Genomic DNA, 14,878 nt, shown 5'->3' on the forward strand with positions numbered 1-14,878 from the left:
AAACAAAGAGAAAAATCTGAAGTTGTCTTTATTTTTAAGTTATCGTGCCGTGATTTTACCAGTCCGGCCCACTTAGGAGTACATTTTTCTCCATGAGTTTGACACCACTGACATAGAGGTAGGAACCACTCCATATCGCTCCTGATCTAAATTGAGTTTGACACCCCTGACGGAGAGGGTAGGAACCACAGATCCCTTCCCCATCAACAACAATGCAATCATGCAGACTTTGCGACTTTGTATTACACCGGGAAAAGTTTTGTTGCTACAAACAAAAGGGGGGAATGCTCTCGCTGAGGTGGCAACACAGGTAGGCAGGGCCTGTGAGCAAAAACTAAACAAACGTTTATTTGTAGCAGGATTTTTTAAATAAATGAGTCCATTTTGAAAGCTTCAATTGACTGAAAACGAGGATGGAATTGAAAGCTCTGTTCTTTTCTATTTTGAAGCACAAATTGTTCGTATACTACAGTCAACATTGTTTTAAAAAATATTGTCTCTCAAAAATGTGTTAACTGCTGTAATCAGGCATTATTTCGTCAACTACAACAAATAATTTACGAATAAATTAAATGTATTGTACGGGATTCTGTCTGATAAATGAACATATTCATTCTATCTTGCGCATAATTGGACCTAAATTATTGAATAGCTATTGAATTTCTATTTATGCCTCACTTTGAAGCAGGGCCAATTGCATGCTGGGCTTGTGTGGACGAAACAAATGACAGCAATGCAATTTGACATTGGGCGAGAAAATTAATTTCACTTAAAATGATCTTCCAAATCAGCTAAATATAGATTCACGGCCAATGCTGTATTAGATGTGGCGAGGAGGGGCACATTTTTTTCACGCAGGCAAAACTATACCTTTTTTTCAAATATGTGTTTAATATTTGAATATAGGTAGTATATGTATTAATATTGTGTTGTTTAATGTTGGATTTAGAAGGTGTCATCATCTGATTATATGTGGATCTGGAGCTGAGAGTGATGGCTTATGTTCTGATTTATCTGAGCTGCCAGTGTTAGTGTAAAACCTAATACGCTGGCATGTGTGAAACTCTATGAACGTAAGCAGGATGAAGAGGAAGAGGAAAAAAAAGACTAAAAGGTCATGGGTTACCGCAGATTATTTTTGGCTGAGCCTTGAGGGCTGGAGCTGGCTGCAAAAGGGGGCGGAGGGAAAAAAAAAAAAAGAAAAAGTCATTTTGATGGATGATTAACTTGACGCCGCTCTCATCCTAATTCACTAAGCTTTTCTTTAAACATTACATTTGGCGCATATGTGAAACAGCAACTGGTGTCATGCGAGGAATTGAACAGTGGCCTCTCTCATCCTTTGCAGCTTGGCGGCTGAACTTGGCTTGGTTGCAGTGCAGTGCTAAATTCAACCTCTTTAAGACGCTTTTTTTTTTTTTTTTTTTTTTAATGATTACATCACAGTTGCTGCTAGTCGGACACTAAGTGGGGAACAATGTGCAAAGTCCGTTATATTCCCAATTATAGCAGAGCGGATGCGCGGGGATTAGACGCGGGAGGAGGTTTGCTTGGTATCTGAAGTGCTCAACATTGTTACTGCAACCTTGGCCCGTTAAAGTGGAGTCATCCCACATGGCAATTTCTCATATTAGGTTTCTGTCAGCGTAATGATTTGGAGCCTGTTTGGGTCAAAGTGAGGCGCTGCACTCAGGTGAAGGACAACCGAAAACTCTTTATGAGCATCTAACATTCAGTAGAGCTGCAGTGATTAATCGAATAACTCGATTAGAAAAAAGCTTCAATGTATATTCTGTTGCTTTGATTCATTGTTTCATGAGTGTTATTAATACAACTTTAAATACGCACAGATTGTCTTAAATTTGTTTAATAATGCACAAATCAGAATAAAGGTTATGGCAACTGTTCAACTACCGTATTTTTCGGAGTATAAGTCGCACCGGAGTATAAGTCGCACCTGCCGAAAATGCATAATAAAGAAGGAAAAAAACATATATAAGTCACACTGGAGCCCGACCAAACTATGAAAAAAACTGCGACTTATAGTCCGAAAAATACGGTATTTTCCCCAAGATACGCATCGAGGCTTTAAAGTTTCCAATTACCGTATTTTCCGCACCATTAGCCGCACCTAAAAACCACAAATTTACTCAAAAGCTGACAGTGCGGCTTTTAACCCGGTGCGCTTTATATATGGATAAATATTAAGATTCATTTTCATAAAGTTTCGTTCTCGCAACTTCGGTAAACAGCCGCCATCTTTTTTCCCGGTAGAGCAGGAAGCGCTTCTTCTTCTACGCAAGCAACCGCCAAGGTAAGCACCCGCCCCCATAGAACAGGAAGCGCTTCTTCTTCTACTGTAAGCAACCACCCGCCCCCGGAAGAAGAAGAAGCGCGCGGTGCATGCTGGGATATGTGACGTTTCATTTCCATTTGTGTGTTTATGTAAAGACCCCAAAATGGCTCCTATTAAGTGTGTTGTCTGTCTAATTATAAATAATGCAGACGAGGCGTGTTAACTGAGTTCTCAACGTTTACTCACAGCGTGCTCATAACCACATTCTAACTGCCAGCATACAACGCTTCTCAGGGCTACCGCGCATGCTCGTAACTATCGTTGCATGCTGGGTAGTGTAGTTGTTATATTTGCTAGCTCATAACATCACATTGAGAGACACGCTTACGCGCTTAATTCAATACTCGCCGTCATTCCGGGTGGATTGACAAAAGACCTCCAGCCGCTAGATATTGGTGTCAACAGGGCATTCGAAGCTAGACTGCTAACTGCGTGGGAACAATGGATGACAGAAGGCGAACACACATTCACTAAGACAGGGAGGCAGCGCCAGACGACGCCAACATCTGCCAGTGGATCGTAAATGCCTGGGCAGATATTTCGGTCACAACTGTGGTCCGAGCTTTCCGGAAGGCAGGAGTCACAGAACTGCTGGATAACAGTGACACTGACTCCGATGACTTCGACGAGACGGAACCGGCCATTTTGGATCTCACATTTGCCCAACTTTTCACTTCGGACACCGAAGACGAAGGATTTACGAATGAAGAATAACTTCAGAAAGTGAGCGCTATGTTTATTTTGTGTGTTGTGACATTAACGTTCGAGCAACATTATGTTGCTATTGCTCTGCACTATTTTGAATTTTACTATGTTTGTGATTGCACATTTGCGTACATTTTGGGAGTGAACAGAGTTGTTAGAACGCTGGTTTTTAATATATTATTAAAGTTTGACTGACCTATCTGACTGTTTTTTTGACATTCCCTTTAGTGCAGCGTAGGCGCGGCTTATAGTCCGGGGCGGCTTATTGGTGGACAAAGTTATGAAATATGCCATTCATTGAAGGTGCGGCTAATAATCCGGTGCGCCTTATAGTGCGGAAAATACGGTACTCGAATAATTAAACAAGCTAGTCGACTGCTAAAATAATGGATGAAAGCATCTCTAATATTTAGTGTAAATGTTTTAATATCAAATTAACATTTTCAACCATTTTCCCTAAAACACACATTGCAGCTAGAAAGTGTGTTTTATCCGATTACCGTATTTTTCGGACTATAAATCGCAGTTTTTTTTCACAGTTTGGCCGGGGGTGCGACTTATCAGGAGCGGCTTATGTGTGAAGTTATTAACACATTAGCGTAAAATATCAAATAATATTATTTAGCTCATTCACGTAAGAGACTAGACGTATAAGATTTCATGGGATTTAGCGATTAGGAGTGACAGATTGTTTGGTAAACGTATAGCATGTTCTATATGTTATAGTTATTTCAAATCAAATCAAATCAAATCAACTTTATTTATAAAGCACATTTAAAATTTACCACAGGGGTAGCCAAAGTGCTGTACAATGAGCAGGTTAAAAGATAAAACGAGTACCGAGCAAACACAACACAACACAAACAGAACACGATAAAAAATAAATAATTAAAATAGAATTAATAAAAACATAAAAACAGGATCACAGCAGGTGTATTATGGGGCGCCATTGCAGGATGGATATCACTCAGTGTTAAAAGCCATGGAATAAAAGTATGTTTTTAAGAGAGATTTAAAAACAGGAAGAGAGGAGGCTTGTCTAACACTCAGGGGTAGGTCGTTCCAGAGCTTGGGAGCAGCAACGGCGAAAGCTCTGTCACCTCTAAGCTTCAGCCTTGTGTCAGGGACAGTCAACAGCAGCTGATCGGCTGATCTTAAGGATCGGGTGGGGCAGTAAGGCTGAAGGAGGTCGGAGAGATAGGTTGGCGCGAGGTTGTTTAGACATTTAAAAACAAATAAAAGGAGTTTAAAATGTATTCGGTAACGCACAGGGAGCCAGTGAAGGGACGCTAAAATAGGGGTGATGTGCTCACGTCTGCGGGTCTGTGTTAGCAGACGAGCAGCAGAGTTCTGCACGAGCTGCAGGCGGGCGAGGGAGGCCTGGCTAATGCCAACATACAGGGCATTGCAGTAGTCAAGACGAGTCGAGATAAAAGCGTGGATTAATTTCTCAAGATCATGTCTTGATAGAAGCGGTTTCACTTTCGCTATTTGGCGTGATTGATAAAAGCTTTTTTGAACGACGCTGCTGATTTGTTTTTCGAATTTAAAATCTGAGTCAAACTTTACCCCCAGGTTTGTGACAGAGTCGCTGAGATACGGGGTCAGAGTGCCGAGGTCAACGTTGGGGGAGGGAGAGCGACTTGGACCGAACAACATAACTTCTGTTTTGTCTTCATTTAGACTCAGGAAGTTAGCTGAAAGCCAGACTTTGATGTCGTGCAGGCAGTCAATAAGACGTTGAACCGTGTTATTTTGTGCCATGGGAAAATAAATCTGGCAATCATCGGCATAAAAATGAAATGCAATACTGTACTTCCTAAAAATAGAACCAAGGGGGAGAAGGTAAAGCGCAAATAAAATTGGGGCAAGGATTGAGCCCTGGGGGACCCCATGTGGTAAAGGAGCTGTGGACGACATAAAAATGAATAACTCTTACCATAATATGTTACGTTAACATACCAGGCACGTTCTCAGTTGGTTATTTATGCCTCATATAACGTACACTTATTCAGCCTGTTGTTCACTATTCTTTATTTATTTTAAATTGCCTTTCAAATGTCTATTCTTGGTGTTGGGTTTTATCAAATACATTTCCCCAAAAAATGCAACTTATACTCCAGTGCGACTTATACTTTGAAAAATACGGTACTCGATGCAGCCCTAAAATGTAGTGCAGACCTGGGCAATTATTTTGACTCAGGGGGCCAAATTTAGAGAAAAAAGATGTGTCTGGGGGCTGGTATATCTATTTTCAGGAACAATAATACAAAACCTCACAATAATGTCTGATTGAATGCTAAAAATGTTATGACAGAGCGCCTTAAAAAAGGGAATATAATTGTATTTTTTTTTACTGAATGAGACACCCAGAATGTACATAAAAATAAAGAATGTGGGTGTGGAGGGGGGGCGTGGCCTGCGGGCCTGCAGGGAGCCGGCTTCGAAATCAGCGACAGGTGCGTAGATGGCCCACCTGGGCCTGGTTATCTAATCACCTGTCACTCTGTTAAAAGGCAGCAGCCGGGACGAGAGAGGGGCTGGAGTGGGAGTTGGAGCTGAAGGAGAGTTGGAGCGAGAGTGACAGCCATAGACCTTGTGCTGAAAATCAAACTAATGGAGAATGCTGAAAATAAACCAGCATCAAACCCTGAAACCTGGGCTCTCATGTCGGTGATTGGTGGTCTGGAGAACCCACTGGGGGGCAACCTCCACAGTGGGATTTACAATATTAACTATGAACGATAAAACACTGAATATTGACAACATATGAACGCCACACCACTTCTCGATCGACATATTTTACAATCAAGCGAAACGCAACAAAAATACAACACACAGTGAAGGCTAAAAAAAAAAGCCACCAACAATCTGATACATCACTAAGCTTTAGAACTCTGTTGTAAAAATCTCCTTCCACGTCTGTCCCTGACACCCACATTTCAGGCTGACCGCCCTGGAAACACTCTGTGGAAACGCTCCCCACCCACACTGTTTGGTGCCTCGTCTGAGTTGCTTTGACATAGATTACTATAGTAACTAATTAGATTACCATAGTAACTAATCAGATTACCATAGTAACTCGTATATAATGCAAAAGCGCAGATTCCAACCATTGAAATACTTTGTATAGTTCAAGACTTACGGTCATTTGAAAACATCACTGCACATCATAATGGCAGCTACAGTTTCCATCTTAAAGATCTAAAAAAATTATTTGGAAATGTCCGGCGGGCCAGATTGAAAAGATTAACATGTGGCCCTTAATTTGCCCAGGTCTGATGTAGTGTATATATGCTCATGTAGGGTTCAGTTGGTTCTTTTTCTCTTCCTTAATTCCTTTATTTCATTTTTTTCCTGCTAATTATGGCACTTGATTACTAAAATAATCAATAGGTGCAGCCCTAATATTACGGTTAGCATTCGATTATCATTGTTGTTTATTTTAAAAATGTTTCTCCAAAATATGCATTAGGGCTATGAAGTCTGTTTTATGTACTCGATTTATCAAAGAAACTAATCATTTGATTACTCAATTACTAAAATAACCGATAGCTGCGGCCCTAATATATAGGGTATATGCTTTAGCATTGAATTATTATTATTGTTTATTTTCAAATAGTTTCCTTAAACTGTGCATAAAGGTTGTAATGTTTGATTTATCCATTCACTTGAATAAACGAACAAACGAATCAACCTAATCATTACTCAATTATTACAATATTCCACAGATGCATTGCTAAAATATAAGTTATCCCGCGTCAGCATTTGATTATCATTGTTGTTTATTTTCAACTATTTTCCCTAAAACACGCATTGAGGCTATAAAGTGTGTTTTATCCAAATATTCGATTAATCGAACAAACTAATCAAGAGCTTACTCAACTACTAAAATAATCAACAGCTGCAGCCCTAATATTTAGTGTATATGTTTTACCATTGGATTATTATTAGAGATGTCCGATAATATCAGCCTGCCGATATTATTGGCCGATAAATGCGTTAAAATGTAATATCTGAAATTATCGGTATCGTTTTTTTTATTATCGGTATGTTTTTTTTTTAATTAAATCAACATAAAAAACTTAAGATACACTTACAATTAGTGCACCAACCCAAAAAACCTCCCTTCCCCATTCACACTCATTCACACAAAAGGGTTGTTTCTTTCTGTTATGAATATTCTGGTTCCTACATTATATATCAATATATATCAATACAGTCTGCAAGGGATACAGTCCGTAAGCACACATGATTGTGCGTGCTGCTGGTCCACTAATAGTACTAACCTTTAACAGTTCATTTTACTCATTTTCATTAATTACTAGTTTCTATGTAACTGTTTTTATATTGTTTTACTTTCTTTTTTATTCAAGAAATTGTTTTTAATTTATTTATCTTATTTTGTTTTATAATTTTTTTTTAAAAGTACCTTATCTTCACCATACCTGGTTGTCCAAATTAGGCATAATTATGTGTTAATTCCACAACTGTATATATACAGGTAAAAGCCAGTAAATTAGAATATTTTGAAAAACTTGATTTATTTCAGTAATTGCATTCAAAAGGTGTAACTTGTACATTATATTTATTCATTGCACACAGACTGATGCATTCAAATGTTTATTTCATTTAATTTTGATGATTTGAAGTGGCAACAAATGAAAATCCAAAATTCCGTGTGTCACAAAATTAGAATATTACTTAAGGCTAATACAAAAAAGGGATTTTTAGAAATGTTGGCCAACTGAAAAGTATGAAAATGAAAAATATGAGCATGTACAATACTCAATACTTGGTTGGAGCTCCTTTTGCCTCAATTACTGCGTTAATGCGGCGTGGCATGGAGTCGATGAGTTTCTGGCACTGCTCAAGTGTTATGAGAGCCCAGGTTGCTCTGATAGTGGCCTTCAACTCTTCTGCGTTTTTGGGTCTGGCATTCTGCATCTTCCTTTTCACAATACCCCACAGATTTTCTATGGGGCTAAGGTCAGGGGAGTTGGCGGGCCAATTTAGAACAGAAATACCATGGTCCGTAAACCAGGCACGGGTAGATTTTGTGCTGTGTGCAGGCGCCAAGTCCTGTTGGAACTTGAAATCTCCATCTCCATAAAGCAGGTCAGCAGCAGGAAGCATGAAGTGCTCTAAAACTTGCTGGTAGACGGCTGCGTTGACCCTGGATCTCAGGAAACAGAGTGGACCGACACCAGCAGATGACATGGCACCCCAAACCATCACTGATGGTGGAAACTTTACACTAGACTTCAGGCAACGTGGATCCTGTGCCTCTCCTGTCTTCTTCCAGACTCTGGGACCTCGATTTCCAAAGGAAATGCAAAATTTGCATGGTTGGGTGATGGTTTGGGGTGCCATGTCATCTGCTGGTGTCGGTCCACTCTGTTTCCTGAGATCCAGGGTCAACGCAGCCGTCTACCAGCAAGTTTTAGAGCACTTCATGCTTCCTGCTGCTGACCTGCTCTATGGAGATGGAGATTTCAAGTTCCAACAGGACTTGGCGCCTGCACACAGAGCAAAATCTACCCGTGCCTGGTTTACAGACCATGGTATTTCTGTTCTAAATTGGCCCGCCAACTCCCCTGACCTTAGCCCCATAGAAAATCTGTGGGGTATTGTGAAAAGGAAGATGCAGAATGCCAGACCCAAAAACGCAGAAGAGTTGAAGGCCACTATCAGAGCAACCTGGGCTCTCATAACACCTGAGCAGTGCCAGAAACTCATCGACTCCATGCCATGCCGCATTAACGCAGTAATTGAGGCAAAAGGAGCTCCAACCAAGTATTGAGTATTGTACATGCTCATATTTTTCATTTTCATACTTTTCAGTTGGCCAACATTTCTAAAAATCCCTTTTTTGTATTAGCCTTAAGTAATATTCTAATTTTGTGACACACGGAATTTTGGATTTTCATTTGTTGCCACTTCAAATCATCAAAATTAAATGAAATAAACATTTGAATGCATCAGTCTGTGTGCAATGAATAAATATAATGTACAAGTTACACCTTTTGAATGCAATTACTGAAATAAATCAAGTTTTTCAAAATATTCTAATTTACTGGCTTTTACCTGTATAGGTTGATATCGGCATCGGTTGATATCGGTATCGGTAATTAAAGAGTTGGACAATATCGGAATATCGGATATCGGCAAAAAGCCATTATCGGACATCCCTAATTATTATCATTGTTTAACTTTAGATTCTTTAAAAAGAAAAAAATCTAATTTTGCAACATAAACATTGTTTAATGCTGCTGCTAACACGTTTAGTTTCATGAAATGACTTGAATATTGTCACAGTGTAGTGACTGGCTCTGTAGTTATTTACGGGCTCTATATGAAATCCATCCATCCATTTTCTACCGCTTGTCCCTTTCATTTAAAAAACCTATATTTTTCATGTTGCATCATACAGTATGATGCTATATTGGAGATAAAATAAGGGCAGTGAAGCACAATCATTTTGCATTGCATACAGTCCCAGACACTTTCTATTTCAACAGCAATGGGAAAGTGTGTCTAGACTTTTGACTGATACTCGGACTTTCCATTAAATCATCCAATTTCTCCACTGGATCCAAACTTTTCTTTTAAACTGCCATAATATGCCTGCATACACTGTAAACTATTTAACGTGCAAAAAAACATAACATATGCTAATTCACCATAACCAAACATAATTAAAAACATGAAAGCATTTTGTGCCAGATTGAAGATCAATATAATGAACTCAACCGGCGACCCCCTCGTTGTCCAAAAAAATTAGTAAAAATATATCAAATTAGCTCAAACCACTTAAATGTTTTTTTTTTCCAGGATAATAATTGTATTTCCTGTCACTTAAAAAACTGACATCACCAACAACAGCCCAAAATGATATATTCCTCTAAGTACATTTCCATACCTTCAGCTGGCATGGTTTTTATTCCTGTGCCTTCTCTTTGCTGCTGGAAGACTGGGCGCTGGCGTGTAGCGTATTCCTTTTATTTTGTCCCCCCCCTTCGCAGTGTTATTCAAAGCTCTTGTGGCACTCGAGTCACCCACACCCCACTGTAAACGAGAAGCGCAAAGGAGACCCTGAAGCACTTTCAAGAGGAGACACAACGCACTCTCTGAGTAAGACGCTAAGGGGGGGAAAGAGGTGCAGTAAAAAAGAGTGGGTCGGAGGGAGGGGTGCAGTCCTGAAACATGTTCTAGGAATTTTACACTGAGATTAAAGTTTTAGACTGATATTCCTGAGCTCTAATAAACAATAACAAGTAACTGTGTCGCTATTCGAAGCATGGGAGAACAAGGTTGTTTGGCTAAAATGACAATTCAGAATCAGAAATACTTTAAATAATCCCAGAGGGGAAATTAAGATTTTCAACACGATCCCATTCAAGAGCAGACACACATTACAGGGAGACAGAACAGGATCGCCCCTTGCAAAAAAAGGTGAGAAACGGGTAAACGCTGGGCAGGGTGGGGTGGAATATTCAGTCTAAGGCTATCAAATCAAATCAAATCAACTTTATTTATAAAGCACATTTAAAATTTACCACAGGGGTAGCCAAAGTGCTGTACAATGAGCAGGTTAAAAGATAAAACGAGTACCGAGCAAACACAACACAACACAAACAGAACACGATAAAAAATAAATAATTAAAATAGAATTAATAAAAACATAAAAACATAAAAACAGGATCACAGCAGGTGTATTATGGGGCGCCATTGCAGGATGGATATCACTCAGTGTTAAAAGCCATGGAATAAAAGTATGTTTCTAAGAGAGATTTAAAAACAGGAAGAGAGGAGGCTTGTCTAACACTCAGGGGTAGGTCGTTCCAGAGCTTGGGAGCAGCAACGGCGAAAGCTCTGTCACCTCTAAGCTTCAGCCTTGTGTCGGGGACCGTCAACAGCAGCTGATCGGCTGATCTTAAGGATCGGGTGGGGCAGTAAGGCTGAAGGAGGTCGGAGAGATAGGTTGGCGCGAGGTTGTTTAGACATTTAAAAACAAATAAAAGGAGTTTAAAATGTATTCGGTAACGCACAGGGAGCCAGTGAAGGGACGCTAAAATAGGGGTGATGTGCTCACGTCTGCGGGTCTGTGTTAGCAGACGAGCAGCAGAGTTCTGCACGAGCTGCAGGCGGGCGAGGGAGGCCTGGCTAATGCCTACATACAGGGCATTGCAGTAATCAAGACGAGTCGAGATAAAAGCGTGGATTAATTTCTCAAGATCATGTCTTGATAGAAGCGGTTTCACTTTCGCTATTTGGCGTAATTGATAAAAGCTTTTTTGAACGACGCTGCTGATTTGTTTTTCGAATTTAAAATCTGAGTCAAACTTTACCCCCAGGTTTGTGACAGAGTCGCTGAGATACGGGGTCAGAGTGTACCCCTTAAACGAATAATTATTTAGCCTAAGCCCCATTTCAGCCACACTAAATCATCATTTAAGGTCCCCCTCCTCTAACATTTTTTTACACGGGTAAGTGCGCCGTGTAGTTCGAGTTCAGTGGTTCTTAACCTGGGTTCGATCGAACCCTAGGGGTTCGGTGAGTCTGCCTCAGGGGTTCGGCGGAGCACACCTGACTCATGGTGTAAATAAAAACTTCTCCCTATCGACGTATTATGCATATCCCCAAACAATGTTCCCTCTAATTTTCCATATGCGTGAGCAAACGTAAAAACTCCTTGAGCATTCAGTGGAGCACATGTGAGCGACGTCAGACGTGCACATGCACTGTGGCCACACCAGCAGCACACCTGTCCCAAACCTGACTAAATAACAAGTTCAATGTTTTATTATTATAATCAAATGACAGCAGTCATTTCCATAAGATTATTTTCTAATATAAGTATTTTGGCCAACCTATAATGACAATAACAAAAAATATTGTTTTTCATGAGCTGTGTACTAGTATTATATGTCTGGGTGGGGGCTCCTGCTTTGGAAATAATTTGTACCCCTTTCAGATGTCGCATTTAGTTCCCACTAAAACATTCACATGTTACACAATGAGATGTAAACATGTGATCATGTGTACATTCCTGTAACTTTCTGTTTGTAAAATATATCTTTATTAGTATTTCTTTAAAATAATAACATCATTTCATGATTAATATTTATAAATTAAGATTAAATTAAAGAAAAAAGCATTTTATTTTTCACTAAAGAAGGGTTCGGTGAATGCGCATATGAAACTGGTGGGGTTCGGTACCTCCAACAAGGTTAAGAACCACTGTTCTAGAATCTCCGGCTCTTAGCTCTGTATGGACTCATTGATCGTTTACAAACTGAGTCCGGAGAGGAAGTGACGTCAGAAAGACCGCGTCCCACACAGGAAGTGACGTCAGAAAGAACGCGCCACAGCCAGCTTCATAATAAAGCGGTTTCATAACTCGTAGGTAACCACTGGAAATATGGAGGTGAGTCATCCAGACATGCTGTATTTCTCCTTCTTCTACATGTACAGACGCTTGTGGAAATCACACATGAATACCTTAAGAGAAAGCGATTGCAGCTATTTGGGATACAACACTTCTCAGACGACAAGAGAACTTTCCAATTTCCGGGTCAGCTGTGATTCTACTAACCGAAAAACTTTGTCCATTTGCATACTTGCCAGCCCTTCCGAATTTCCCGGGAGACTCCCGAAATCCAGCGCCTCACCCGAAAACCTCCCGGGACAAATATTTTCCCGAAAATCTCCCTATTTTCAGCCAAAGCTGGAGGCCACGCCCCCTCCAGCTCCATGCGCACCTGAGTGAGGACAGCCTTTTTTCACGACGGGAGGACAACAGGGTGACAAGAACTAAATCATCCAGACTAGAGATAAATTGTATTATTATGTTTATCTTACCTAAAAATAAATATATTTATCAATTTAAAAAAAAAAAAAACTAAATACATTTTTACTATATTTTGCTAAAAACATCAAAATTAATTGTATTTTTATTTGTATTTTTTTTGACTCCTTATTACATCCAGCCATAGAATTATACATTAAAATAAACATATTTGAAATAATTAATTTCAAATTATCATAATAATTCATTTAAAATAACCATATTTAATTATTAAAATAATTGCTTGTTTATGAACAACTTTAGCATTTTATTCATTACATTTTGAAGCTCTCAGAAGCCAAGTTATATTATATTCCTTAATATTTATTTATGCAAGTTTGAAGTATCAATTATCTAAAGACAGTTCTGTTTGCATATTTTCAGGATGTAGATAGATATATATATATATATATATATATATATATATATATATACTATAGGTTTGGTTGTTATCATCAGTCATCAACAATTGAGAACAGAGAAATGGATATTGGAACAGTGTAGGTCTGACTTGGTAGGATATGGACAGCAAGTAGTGGGCAGAGAGAGAGAGAGAGAGAGAGAGAGAGAGAGAGAGAGAGAGAGAGAGAGAGAGAGAGAGAGAGAGAGAGATCAGAAGGCATAAGAAAAAGTATCTGCATTTGATTGTTTACATTTGATTATTAACAATCCGGGGAGGGTCTTAGTTTAGGGTTGTAGCTGCCTGGAGGTGAACTTTTATTGCGGTTTTGAAGGAGGGTAGAGATGTACTTTCTTTTATACCTGTTGGGAACGCATTCCACATTGATGTGGCATAGAAAGAGAATGAGTTAAGACCTTTGTTAGTTCGGAATCTGGGTTTAACGTGGTTAGTGGAGCTCCCCCTGGTGTTGTGGTTATGGTGGTCATTTACGTTAAGGAAGTAGTTTGACATGTACTTCGGTATCAGGAAGGTGTAGCGGATTTTATAGACTAGGCTCAGTGCAAGTTGTTTTACTCTGTCCTCCACCCTGAGCCAGCCCACTTTGGAGAAGTGGGTAGGAGTGAGGTGGGATCTGGGGTGGAGGTCTAGAAGTAATCTGACTGAGTAAGCTGAGTAAGTCAGACTTCGAGAACGCGGCATAAGAAGCTGCTATCGTTTGTGCAAGCATGAACAAAAGTGAATAGGTCCTGGGAAGGTTGATTTTAGGAAGTGAAATTTAAGACACTTTCTCAGTACCTCTGGCTCATAGGATGTTTTGACACTATAAACTCTCACCAGAGGTGGCCAGCTGCAGGGTGATTAGTCCTGAGCCTGCGTCGCATGCCCAATTGTTCATGAGTTGCACTGATTTTAGGTAAAGGGGACTATGCGTGGCAGGGGCATCCTGCCCTTTGAGTCAAACCTAAGCTGACCGCGAACCTCCTGGTGTGTTCTTTTGCAGCCCAGCAGGAGTCGTTCCTCTTTATTCAGAGTCATCGGTGGCTTCTCTCTGCTGCCTTTGACGCACACTTGATGGCTGTGCACTGGCTCTGGCCCCTGAACTGCCACAAACCCTCTACATCAGGTGTGTCGAATTAATTTTAGCTCAGGGGCCGCATCTATTCCTACGTGGGCCAGATGGGTAAAATCACATTTTAAAAACTACGACTTTGCACTTTGTATGCAAAGGCAAACTGTCCATCTTTAACTGCCCGAAGACTTTCTCGATGGATAGTTTTTAAATATAAATGTCTTCTTGGACTTGTGCCCACTTATCTGTGTTCCTTTGTGTAGAGAGACTCCAGTCATTACAGCCTACGCTCACAGGATAAATAATTAGTTAATGGGTTATACTTGTATAGCGCTTTTCTACATTTAAGGTACTCAAAGCGCTTTGACACTATTTCCACATTCACCCATTCACACACACATTCACACACTGATGGCGGGAGCTGCCATGTAAGGCCCTAACCATGACCCATCAGGAGCAAAGGTGAAGTGTCTTGCTCAAAGACACAACGGACGT

At 40.0% G+C, this 14,878-nt stretch overlaps 1 protein-coding gene across 1 annotated transcript in view; it reads right to left on the reverse strand.

Annotated features, from left to right (window-relative positions):
* The window catches only part of mybpc2b (myosin binding protein Cb), a 100,897-nt gene extending 90,864 nt beyond the window's left edge, over positions 1 to 10,033 (reverse strand). The window contains exon 1 of the mRNA XM_061967696.1: positions 9,984 to 10,033. Within this exon, the coding sequence (XP_061823680.1) occupies positions 9,984 to 9,996 (13 nt within the window). The 5' untranslated portion in view covers positions 9,997 to 10,033. The remainder of the gene's footprint in view (positions 1 to 9,983) is intronic.
* Positions 10,034 to 14,878: the final 4,845 nt, after the last annotated feature.

This window comes from Nerophis lumbriciformis, linkage group LG11 (genome assembly GCF_033978685.3).
Source record: "Nerophis lumbriciformis linkage group LG11, RoL_Nlum_v2.1, whole genome shotgun sequence".
NCBI classification, from domain to species: domain Eukaryota; kingdom Metazoa; phylum Chordata; class Actinopteri; order Syngnathiformes; family Syngnathidae; genus Nerophis; species Nerophis lumbriciformis.